This window comes from Ursus americanus, chromosome 9, assembly GCF_024610735.1.
Source record: "Ursus americanus isolate L20-20 chromosome 9, mUrsAme1.1.p, whole genome shotgun sequence".
In the NCBI taxonomy this organism is placed as follows: domain Eukaryota; kingdom Metazoa; phylum Chordata; class Mammalia; order Carnivora; family Ursidae; genus Ursus; species Ursus americanus.
In genome coordinates this window covers 37,118,586-37,131,257 of record NC_142135.1, presented here as the reverse complement: position 1 = coordinate 37,131,257, position 12,672 = coordinate 37,118,586, and the positions used below count along the sequence as shown (strand labels likewise).

The 12,672-nt window shown below is 53.7% G+C and overlaps 1 protein-coding gene across 1 annotated transcript; it reads left to right on the top strand.

Annotated features, from left to right (window-relative positions):
• The first annotated feature begins 9,456 nt into the window (after positions 1-9,456).
• Positions 9,457-10,987, top strand: KCNS2 (potassium voltage-gated channel modifier subfamily S member 2). The gene has a single exon (XM_045805879.2). It carries the CDS (start codon positions 9,493-9,495, stop codon positions 10,924-10,926), a length of 1,434 nt encoding a protein of 477 aa, XP_045661835.1. The 5' UTR covers positions 9,457-9,492; the 3' UTR covers positions 10,927-10,987.
• The last annotated feature ends 1,685 nt before the right edge of the window (positions 10,988-12,672 follow it).

Genomic DNA, 12,672 nt, shown 5'->3' with positions numbered 1-12,672 from the left:
TTTTGATTTGTTTTCTTAATATTTATGCTCGGAACTTGTGAAAAGTCCAAATTTTTTCTCAAAAATAATTCTGTAATTTAAACTTTTTTTTTTTTTTTTGCTAAGTCACTTGGATTTTTCAACTCCAGTTAGTTAGAAAGAGTGCAGTGTAAAGAAGCTAGTTTCCATGAATAAAAACAAGAGCAAAGGAAACAAGAATCCCAACAGGACTGCAACTTTTCCCAGGAGATGTGCTTAATGGGGCAGGCTGCGGAGGTCAGTCTGGGGTGGGAAATGGCCAAGGAAGGAGGCATTCCTAGCATCGTGTTCCCCACCTATTCCCAATCACATTGCTTCCTACCATGATAAAAATATCCAGACCCTCTGTCATCTTAGCAAGATTTAATTAAAACTGCCCTAAATTAAGAAAATCTAGTCATTGTTTGCATTCTTAGATGTCTATGTTTAGTTGAGTTGCACGTAAGCAGAGAAGTGAAAAATTAGCTTAATTTTTTGGCTGCAGGAAAGAGTGTGAATTGGTTTTTTGTCACTCGTGGGGAACATCTTGTGTCTTCCCTCAGCTGCATTTCTCGGATGGGATTGCTTCTTCCCACCCTCCTGAAGGCCTCTGAGGACAAGCTGCAGCTTGGCTCTGACCTGAGGAAACCTCTAGAGCCCACAGACAAACCAGCTCAGGGCGGGAAGGGTCAGAGAGCTCCTTCTGAGAACAGCTGTGGCCCACCCAGGCTTCTGAGCAACTGAAAGCAAGTCAAGTGGGTCAAGAGTGGAAAGGGGCGTTCTCACATATGGGCATTTGTCATCCCCAGTGCAGAGCTGAGTGCTGGGGAGGTGTTCAGAAACCTATTTCCTATCTTGCAAAAATGAATCAGGGAAGCTTCCAGAATCCCAGAGTGGGAAGGAGTGGCTGTAGAGAGGTCATGCATACAGTGTGTAAGAACAAATCTCTACAGTCAGACTGTCTTGCTGTGAATCCCAGCTCTGTTGTTGGTTAGCTCTATAACCTTGAACCTGTTACTCAATATTTCTGTGTCTGTTTCCTCTCAGATAATCGTGAAATGTATCCCACAGGGTTGTTTTAAGGATTAACTTAGTTCATGGACATGAAATCCTTAGAACAGTGCCTGGATTATAGTGAGTGCCCAGTAAATGTTAGCTATTATTATTATTATTATTATTATTATTATTATTATTATTATTCCACTTGGTTTCCTGTGGCAGCCTCCCAGACATTGTACTTCCAGACCACCTCTCTGTTCAAATACTAGAAAGCTTTTATTTTAAATCCAGGAAGCTGATCACCTTGATGGACCGATGTGCAAGCAACAGGAGATCTGCAGGCAGGGAGACCTGTAAGAAGGGTGGGACCCTACAAGCCATTCAGGATTTGAGTCCAGCAGTAAGGCTGTTTTGGGAACAGCCGAGGATGGAGACTCTTTCGGCAAACCCAAAGCAAACTCAGGCCCTGGGTAACCATAGAAACAGGAGCGACAGAGGCGTCCAGGTGTGGGATGGAGAAGTGGGTGGACGGACGGATCAATCGATGGGCGATAGATGGGTAGTTGGGTGAGTGTCACTTTCCCAGAAGAGGGAGGGCCTGGTAGCGGCAACTGTGAGCATCTCTGAGCTGAAGGAAGTTTGGGGAGCGGGGAATGTGTCCCAGGGTAGAGAGTTGGACATGATTAAGGGTAAGCAGACCAGGGCAGAAAGGGAATCTTTCCCTGAGAAATTTCTCCCAAGTTCCCCACCTAGGGAAGGAGTGGAGATCAAAGGAGGAGGAAAGGAGTGGGCTTTTAGCCTCTGCAGCTTCCAAGTCTGGTTTCTCACCTGGCAAGTTCATGACCTACCTAATACCTTTTATTACTTCTTCTGCCTAGTTGTCTGCTGCTTCTAACCAAGAACCAGGACCGACACCTTTCTTCAAATGTGTGGTATGGAAAAGTTCTGAAAAAAAGGGAAACAAAGTCTTATCTGAGGCAAAACCATTCCTCAGGGCCAGCTCAGGACTCGTCGAGAGACAGGGCGCCCCGGGCCTGCGTCCTGAAGCAAAGCCCTTCCCGCTGGGAGCCCCTCAGCCGCCTCACGGTACGCAGCAAGGGGGCCTTTTCCCTTGCTCTCTCTTCCTGTCTTGGGAGAAACGGACACAGGATGTCTGCTGGCTTCTAAACACTCATTGGCAACAGTGAATGCTGGTCTCCCCAATTTCTCTTCTTCCTGCAACCTCCTCTTCCTTTCCAGTTTCACGGGGCCATGTGATTAAGTTCTACCACAGGAATGTGGGCAGAAGTGAAGTCTGCCACTTCGAGATCTGGCCCTGACAACATCTCGTGCCATCCTCCACGTTCTCTTGCCTCATTGGCCATCTTGATGCAGAGGATCCCAAGGAAGGGTTCCAAAGCCCTGGAAGCTGGCAGAGCTCTGAGTGGAAGGAGGCTGGGTCCTGCAATCACGATGTGGAAAGCTGCTCCCAGACACCCAGCTGGACTACGAGAGGAGAGAGAAATGATCCTTTTATCAAGTTAGGGATCTAGGGGTTATTTGTAATAGCAATTAGCCTACCTTAATTCATTCTGCACCTACTTGAGATGGTTAAGAGGACAGATTTCGGGGCCAGAGAGCCATGTTTGAGTCTACACACCCTACTTGCTGGGCACTAGTAAAATGAGGTTAATAATGGTACCCGAGTGAGGGCAGGAGGCAAGCAGAGAGCCTAGCACAGGGCAGATCTCATCACAAGCCCTCAGTCATTGGTACTAGTCATGGTTAACATTTGAAGCTTTTGCTATGTGCCAGACCTTGCTACCATTCTTTAATACGTCTTTTATTCTCACAATAACCTTGTGAGTTAGGGACGTTCACAGCCATGCACTCAATGGGCTTCCCCTGCCACCCGCACTGTCAGGCTCAGCCTCATTTTCTCCACCACCTTCTTCTTCATCAGGCACCTGCTGGGCTGAGATACAGCCACTCCCTGAACACAAGCGAGGGCCTCAGGGTGAGCTGTCCTGATCCAGCATGTCCATAAGCCCAGAGATTAGGGCCAGGGTGAGAACTCGGGGCTTTAGTTCAGCTGACAGGCACCCAGAGAAGGGTCAGGAGAGGAGGGACAACAGAAATGACATATCTGAGGCAGAGGGAGAGGATCTCCGGGGTCTCTGGGGCTCAGACTGCACCCATGGGCTCTCAGGAAGGCCTGGAGGAGAGACAGCCAGAGCCCGAAAGGCAGGTGAAGGTGAAACTGGGAGGACCCCTAGCTGGGTGTCATGTTGTCCTCTGAGTAATCTCCCTTGTGGTGACCTTAAGTCTAAATTTAATACAATTTATCTTAGTTATTCCACCCTCTTCGCAGGACATTCTGGGAAATCAGGGAAGGGCCCCATGATGCTGTTCCCGGCAGGACTCATAGGGAAGCCGCCCAAGAAGAAGGCACCTGGAGCAGAAGTGCAGAAGGCAGGACCTCCAGGCCCCACCTCCTGGGCCTGCCAGCCGTGGGACATCTGGGCATCTCTTTTTACTAAGGGACTCGGAGAAGAGCCCTTCCGAAACAACTTTCCCTCCCTGTTGACCTCCAGGGGTGCTTAGAGACAAGAGGCTACAGGAGGAGAGGAGGGTGACTTCTGGCAATAGAGCCAAAGGGCCTAGGCAAAGACTCTCATATAATCTATTCAGTCCCGCCACAAGAAACGATGCAAAAGCGATATAAATATTTACCATCGCCTCTTGAGAAAACACTTAATGAAGAATTGCATTCGGAATGCAGCAAAACTTAAAACCCTTTGTTCCTCAATTTTTCTCTCTATCTCCCACACCAGTCTCCATCTTCCTCTCCTCCATGCCCTCCTTCCCAAGCCTCAGGCCCAAGGCCCAGCTCAGGACACGCCCCCCTCTCCTGCCTCCCCCTGCTCCTCCGCCTGCCTCCTCCCCTAGCAGCTTCTCTGCGCCTTTTCCACTGTAAATCCACCCAGACAGGCCTGCCGGCTCCTGTGCTCTCAGTCCCCATTACCCCTGTGAGCATCATAAGGGCTCAGGAACGGATCCCCCACAAGGTGAAGAGGAAATCCTGACTATTCCTAATCACAAATGATCTTTAAGTGATTCTGAGAGGCACACGTATACCAGCATTTACAGGGACCCCCTCTAGGCAGGCACTGACTTTAGAGTTGGGGTGGGTGTGGGTGTTTCCAAAGCTGAGTAAGACACAGCCCCCAGCCCTTGGTGCTGACCGGGGAGCTGCACTGAGGCACGCGGTTCTGTGTGCAAGCCCCCGAAGATACGCTGCTCCAGCTCTCAACCCGGGTTCCACATGGCCGTCATTTCAGGGGCTTTAAGAAAACACTGATTCCCTGGCCCTACACCAGGGATTCTGATTTAACTGGTCTGGGGTGAGCCCCAAGGCATCTGGGAGCCATTGGCTGTTTTAAAACTCCCGAGTGATTCTGATGTGCAGCTAGGGATGAGACCCATTTGTCTCACCAATTACTTGGGAGAGCACCCCAGAGTCTGGGCTCCCCAAGCCATAGTCCCAGGCATAGCAGCTCCTCCTTTCCCAGCTGCCTTCTTGATCCATCAAAAGAAGAGGAGGTGGGGCCAAGACTCAGGCTAGCTCAGAACAACATTAACATAGGAGTTGGAGCCTCGTTCATTCATCATTCAATCACATATTCCATAACAATTTAATATAAGTTCTGTGTAAGAAACGATAGAAACTGACTGCAGGATCCTGTTTCAATTGGGCAGTTGGGCCTCTTCGAGGAGGTGACATTTAATGCAAGACCTGAGCGACAGAAAACCTCCTGTGTCAAGCTGCCTGTGACAAGCAGAGAGAATAGTAGGTGCAAAGGCCCTGTGGATGGACCAAAGGGACATGTGGCTACAGCATAGAGGAAAGACCAAGGGGATGAAGTCTGTGAGCTGGGCAGGGGTGCACCATGGGGGGTCTTGTGACTGTGGTAAGGAAGTGGCTTTTGTTCTCAGTTTGATAGGGAGCCCCTGAAAGGTTTTCAGGAAGGAAAGACATGACCTGGTTTGTGTCTTTAAGAGACACCGGCTGTGACGGGAAGGGTGGCTGGTAGGGAGCAGGATGGACATGGTCTGTTCCAGTGGGATGGCAGGCACCCCCGGGAGAGGATGAGCGCTCAGCTCCTCTGCAGTGGGGAATGTAGGTCAGGCAGCCCAGCTTCCTCAGCCAAGCCGCCTGAGCAGCCCCCTCGCCTGTCAGAGAAAAAAGCCGACTCGGAGATGTGTGGGCTCAACAGAGAGATCCGTGCTGGCAGGGGAGGCAGAGATAATAGTCACCCAGGTGCAGGGATCTGGGCCACTGCCTGGGGGTCCCTTTGTCCCCCTTCCCAGGGTGCCTCTCCCACCACCCCTCTGCCCCTTCAGGATCTCCCCGGCAGGCCAGCCCAGAGGCAGGCCTTGATGTGTGCCTGGAGCAGGCGGCTGTATTTTAAGATCAGGGCTCAGACCTCTAAATAAACCATAAACACAGCCAGCTTCCCTGGTACAGAAGGAGGGAGACGGCTCCATTTCTCTTCAGCGCGGTGGCTGGGAAATAAACAAGTGGATCTGCCTGTCACATACACTTAACCCTCGGCAAAGGCATCTGTCAGACAGTCAGAGTTCCTGCCTCAGCCTTTCCAAGAAATAACTGAGATGCCCCAAACTTGGGCTTCTCTTTGCAGCCTCTAAGTTCATTTTCCCTTCAAGGAAAGGTGGGCGTGGGGGCTTGCCCTTGACTGCAGGCAAAGCTAACAAAGGGCAGGTATGAACACAAGGCTGCCGAGTAGCTGGGGGCATGTTGGCACAGCTCTGTGGGCTGTGGAAGCAGACAAGAGAGTGGCGGAGAGGGAGGAAGGGAAGGGGAATGGAAAGGAGGAAGGGGGAGGGGGGCAGGGGGAGAGCAGGGTGCAGAATCAAGATGAATGAAAGCCCAATGGGCTTGGGCAAAGCACAGTTAGGGTGGTCATGCCTGTGGGAGAAACAAAGAGAAACAGAAGGCAGAAGGGTCTCTCTCTTCATGGGCCCATGGAGTGAAATCTTTCATGACCACAAAGAAAGAAGGAATGAGCAAGAACAAAAACAGACAGGAACAGAAGGAGGCAGGCAGATAAATAAAGCAGGGGAGGGAGGAGAACCCCAGAGTTACCAAACCCAAGCATTTCCGCAGGGAGCGGAGGACCTCCTAATTGGGCAAGAGAAGGTGATTTATACCCTAAGCTAAACCAGGGAGAGTCAGTAGTGAGGCCAAGGGAATGGGAATGGCTGGGAATGGTGGCCATGGAGTGGAAGCCACACAGACGTGTGGTGGCAAAGCACACGGGGGGGCTGTGATCTTTGGGGTGGCCAGAAGCCAGGCAGCACCCAGTGAGGATGGGCTTGAAGGGCTAGAGGGAGCCCCAGGGCACACAAAGCCACAGGTGCTGCTGTGAAGGACACCTGCAACAGGGAGATCTCATAGCCACCGCTGCCCCCAAGGTGGGGGGTGGGGGAAGAATGAAAGAGGCAGCAACACAGTGATCGCACATGTACTTAAAACACACACACACACACACACACCCTCAGCAAGGGCTGGCACACTCTCAGCAGCACTCCCATGGAGGTAAAGGAGACCCAGAGGCCTCCAGGCTGTAACCCAGTCAAGTGTGGAGGGAGTCACAGACTTCAAAAGATGGAGCCAACAGACCTAGATAGGGGATGAGGCGTGCATACTCCAAACGCAGACCTGGACAGAAACAGAGGTGGAGACAAAGATGGCAAATACCAGACTCTCTCTCTCTCTCTCTCTCCCCTTCTCTGTCACACACACACACACACACACACACACACACACACACACACACACCCCTCTCTCTAAAAGCAACAGACACAAGAGAAAGGAAGCTCATGGAGCCTTCACCACCCTTTTCTCCTCTCCCCCACGTGCCTGTCTCCCTGGAATCCCCTGCACTTGCAGATCCTGCAGGGACATGGCTGTGGTGCCCTCTCAGCGGGCAACACACCTGTACACACCCCCCACACGTGCAGCCGGAGGCCAGCGAGGCGGCACAGGGAGTCTCCTGTAAGTGATGCTGGGCTTGGATTCAGGAACCCCACATAAAGCCAGATCAAGGGGTTTCCCCAGGCCATGCAGGGAGCCCCAAAGCACTGGCGCTTCACAGAGCACCTGTCTAGATGGGACAGCACTGTCAGGCCCACATACAGAAGGGATGTGCTTTCCACTGTGGCTGGGCTGGCTGTTCTGTGGGTCCAGAGCCACACCACATGGGCTTTCCGCAGTACTTCTGACCAAGACCTGTAGCCCACTGGCTCCCTGCTAAGCTCACAAGGTGCTTCAGCCTTTGCAAACGGGGCCTATGAAAGGGGCTGAAAGACCAAGGGGAGGGGGCTCCCCAGAGACTGTGGGTCCATTTCTCAACTCAGGCCCAACAGGCAGTGACTTACGGAACAATCTTTGAAGACCAAGAGCTCAGATTTGGGCCACAAGTCTCCTGGGGAATGGGAACACAGATACTGAGCACATCCACACTGGACGCACATCTACACTGGACCCATGACTGCACAGCCCCCACTGTGTCCACAGGCACACAGTACTCGTTTTATCACACACAGACCCTGTGACAGTCCCACTGAATACTACGCTGTATACGGCCCACTGCACACAGTCACCCGTTGTGACACACAACACTGCCATGCCCTAGGTTCTCCGGTTCTGACCCTACTGTACACATCTCCGCACCCTTCTGAGGTTCCATTTTTATCAACACTGCACATGTCCTACTGTTCTCACTACATACACACACACACACACACACACACACACACACACACACACACACACACACACACAGCTTGCTACCATCCTCTAAAGCCTGCACACCACACCGGCCTGTACACTACACACAGGGCGCCCCCATACAGAATTCCCCAAAAGAGCTCCTTGACTCCCTCCCAGGAGGTGGGGCCTGAGATCCCGCCCCTGGCAAGCTAAGATGAGCTGACCTCAGGCTTCCCTGCCCCTTTTCTTCCCTCCCGCGGTCTTTCCCCAACGCCCACCCCCAGCTTCAGGAAACTTTTCATCAGGTCCCTAAAAGGGGAAACCCGGGGTTCCTCGAGCTCTGCCCTTCCCCCAGACTCACGCAAGCCGCCCCTCCTTCCCCAGCTGGGCTCTCGCCCCGCACCCAGTGGGGAAAGGTCACCGTAGGCAGTCCCCTGCCAGCACCCTGGGAGGAGGGAGCGTGGCAGTAACAGCTGTCACCAAGGGATGGGAAAGGTGCCGGCCCTGTATCGAGCCGGGAGTGCACAGGGGTCGCGGTGACGCGCCGGGGAGAGTCGAGAAGCTGAGGCGGCGGCAGCTGCATCTCCGGAGTCTGGGGCGGCGGCCGCGCCCGGAGCTGGGGCGCGCGGAGCTGTCCGTTCAGCACCACCGCGCTGCACCCCAGCGCAGGGCCAAGCCGAGGCGCCCCGGCTCCGCTCCCGCTCCGGCTCCCGCGGGCGCCTGCGGCGCGGGCTGTTGTCTCTCTCGGGGGCTGAGGGCAAGCGAAGAGAGAGGGGGGCTCTGCGAGCGGCGGGGCCACGCAGCCACCTGTGAGCCTCCCGCAACTGCCGGCGGCGGAGGCATCTCCGGCCGGAGACAGGAGGAGACGCTTGGCGGACCCCGCCCGCCCGCCCGCCGGGCGCACACACAGGCGCACACACACTCGCACCCGCGCGCACACGCACAGCCAGCCGGCAGCGGCGACCGCAGCGATGCTAACAAGCAGGTCGGGGAAGTTTCCCGCCGGCCTCGGCCGCGGGCCCCCGTGCTCGCAGGTAAGCGATTCCAGAACGCGCAGGGCGAGCCCTGGCAGCTCGGCTGGGCTAAGGCGCGGCGCACGCCGCTCCGGGGCACCGCGCCAGGCGGGCGGGGAGGCCCGGGGCGGGGGGCGAGGGGACTCCAGTCTTGAGGGCTGGACGCAGGGGACGCCAGGCTGGCCCCCTACTCCGAGCCCGGGTTTACAGACACGAGCAGTGAATTTCCCCGCCCCCCTCCCTAAGCTGCGCGCCCCCCACCTCGGCCCAGCCCTGCCCGTGCGCATCCCAGGTACAGTCCCGCCTGTCTGCGGCTAGCGGGCGGGGACGTCTCCTCCGCCCGTCTACGGACAAGGTCAGCTTTCAGCGCCCCTGGGCTCTCAGAGGCGCGGGGGCGCGACCCCCACAGCGTAAAGCGATCGACAGGACCCCCGGGGTGGGGGTGGAGGCGCGGCCATGCTACTGAAAATATACCTTCTCCTCCCAAACCTTTCCTTGGGAAGGGGCCAAACCCCAAGGAACCTTCCCCCCATCCCAGTGCCCTCAGCCCCCAGAGACCCGCCTGGGGAGGACTGGGCTCGCCAGAGACGGGTGGGGAGAAAAGAGTGGGGTGCCCGGACTCCGAGCGCCCCGCGCTCACAAGACGTGGTTTCCTCTGCCTGCAGGTGTAGCGCCCCCGCGCGGCACGGGCAGCCGGGCGTCTCCAGCATGACCCGCCAGAGCCTGTGGGACGTGTCTGAGGCCAACGTCGAAGATGGAGAGATCCGCATCAACGTAGGAGGCTTCAAGAGGCGGCTGCGCTCGCACACGCTGCTGCGCTTCCCTGAGACGCGCCTGGGCCGCCTGCTCCTCTGCCACTCGCGCGAGGCCATTCTGGAGCTCTGCGATGACTACGACGATGTCCAGCGTGAGTTCTACTTTGACCGCAACCCTGAGCTCTTCCCCTACGTGCTGCATTTCTACCACACTGGCAAGCTTCACGTCATGGCGGAGCTGTGTGTCTTCTCCTTCAGTCAGGAGATCGAGTACTGGGGCATAAACGAGTTCTTCATCGACTCCTGCTGTAGCTACAGCTACCATGGCCGCAAAGTGGAGCCCGAGCAGGAGAAGTGGGACGAGCAGAGCGACCAGGAGAGCACCACGTCCTCCTTCGATGAGATCCTGGCGTTCTACAACGACGCCTCCAAGTTCGATGGGCAGCCTCTGGGCAACTTCCGCCGGCAGCTGTGGCTGGCGCTGGACAACCCTGGCTACTCCGTCTTGAGCAGGGTCTTCAGCATCTTGTCCATCCTGGTGGTGTTGGGGTCCATCATCACCATGTGCCTGAATAGCCTGCCGGACTTCCAGATACCTGACAGCCAGGGCAACCCCGGGGAGGACCCCAGGTTTGAAATTGTGGAGCACTTTGGTATCGCCTGGTTCACATTTGAGCTGGTGGCCAGGTTTGCTGTGGCCCCTGACTTCCTCAAGTTTTTCAAGAATGCCCTAAACCTTATTGACCTCATGTCCATCGTCCCCTTTTACATCACTCTGGTGGTGAATCTGGTGGTGGAGAGCACACCTACCTTGGCCAACTTGGGCAGGGTGGCCCAGGTCCTGAGGCTGATGCGGATTTTCCGCATCTTAAAGCTGGCTAGACACTCCACTGGCCTGCGCTCCCTGGGGGCCACCCTGAAATACAGCTACAAAGAAGTAGGGCTGCTTTTGCTCTATCTCTCTGTGGGGATTTCCATCTTCTCCGTAGTGGCCTACACCATTGAAAAGGAGGAGAACGAGGGCCTGACCACCATCCCTGCCTGCTGGTGGTGGGCCACCGTCAGTATGACCACGGTGGGCTATGGGGATGTGGTCCCAGGAACGACGGCAGGGAAGCTGACCGCCTCTGCCTGCATCCTGGCCGGTATCCTGGTGGTGGTACTGCCCATCACCTTGATCTTCAATAAGTTCTCCCACTTTTATCGGCGCCAGAAGCAACTGGAGAGTGCCATGCGCAGCTGTGACTTTGGAGATGGAATGAAGGAGGTCCCTTCAGTCAATTTAAGGGACTATTATGCCCATAAAGTTAAATCCCTCATGGCAAGCCTGACAAACATGAGCAGGAGCTCACCAAGTGAACTAAGCTTAAATGATTCCCTACATTAGCTGAGAGGGCTTGTCAGGCTCACACCCACGTTGCTGAGTGGCCTCCTGTGTCTCTGGCTCAGTTCAGGCGCCTTCGGGTTATGGTCTAAGGAGGAGGCCCACCCCACAGGGGAGAGATGCATGGGATATGCACCCCAGGTTGCTTTCACAGTATTTAGAATCATTTTTAGAGGGTGTGGCGTCAGACACCATGCCTTTGCACCCTTCAGTGAAATGACACTCACTGGTCTTTGCTTCGTGGGCATAAAATGTTCACCTTTCTGCCAGATGAGTACCACCCAGAATGCTAATTCTTCTGTTTATTGTGTGCTCTATTCTAGTGCTTGTGGCCCAGTACTGTCTGTGAGTTGTCCGTGCTCTGGTCTCTGAGGTTGTTGTGTGAGTTCTGTACAAAAAGCCCCCACGAGTCTGTCCAGTGGAAACACATCTGTGGGGTAGGCAAGGCTGTGATGAGATTTTGCTCAGTCATGTGAAAACAAAATCTCAGTTCTTTATCATTTAGTTTTGTGGCCAAAATGATCTGAAGTGGAGCACACATGACCGATGCAAGTCTGTGAGTTGTTTTTACAAATACTCTGTAGCTATGTGGCTTGCATGGGTACCCCAGTCACCTTTAGAATGGCGTACACTAATGTTCATCTCGTAAATGTCACCTTTGGAGAATGTCACTCAGTTAAACATGTAGTGATGATTGAATTTTTTTTCTCCCCAAGAAGAGAAGCATTAGGGACAGGGCTTCAGCTACACGTAGGCCGAATTGTGGGACACCTGAAGGCCTGTCAGAGTCAGGCCTTCATTTTTCCTAGGGTGGCCATAGAGACATTTATTTCTGGCTGAGGTTCCTGGTCTAGACCGTTTGATGAAACTTTGCTGTGTCTTAGATAGAAGCATGTTTTTGCAGTATTTATTTTTTAAGATGTTTAGAAATAAGGTCCTGTTGTCTTTCTCAATTAAAAAGAGGTTTACTGTTGTATTATCTCCCTGAGGCAAACATTATTGGGTTGCTAGCAAGGGCAGTAGCTTAGAAACTTTGTTGCCTGCTCTGGAAGCTCATAAAATGAGAGCCTCTTTCTTTCCGGGCAGAATTTACCTGGATCTTTTTGCTTCTAGGATACAGTATGTAATATATGCTGCTCTAATTGCCCTGGAGTTCCTGGTATGACGTGGAAACCCAGCGGTGTGGAAGTGTGTACTCAAAATACAGGCATGCGTGAGTGGAGTCTGTATGGCTTACCCAGGACGGAAATACTGTAGCGCTTACTTCCATTTCAACGACCTTTTGTTGGGAAAGGGTGGGTAGAGGCCAGGAGCAAGGAAAGAGCTGTAAAACAAAACATTGTTACTTCATAAAATGTCATAAATCGCAAGCTTCTTGAAAAGCTTACTGCTCCTTAAAAGACCCTTAAATTTTTACATTTCTAAACTTGGGTTGAAAGTTAAGAACACTTTCCTTCTCCACAATGCCCTCTCTCGTCTTCTTCAGTCAAACTAGCACACAACATGGTGAAGGGAACCTGGGCCCCTTTGTAATGTAGTTCTCCAGGTAATCAGGTGGTTTGTCAGTTGGCTTCCATTATTGTTTGGTCTTTGGAAAGGCTGCTGAATCCAGGGGTCTAAGTGAGGAGTTAGGCAGGCTTTTTGCCCAAGGTTTGGGCCTTCTCTAAAGAGGTCCATTTTGTGTCTGAGCTGGTTGAAGAAAATACACACTCAGGATCTTGTCAGAAGGCTTTGTGACTTAGAGTTGCC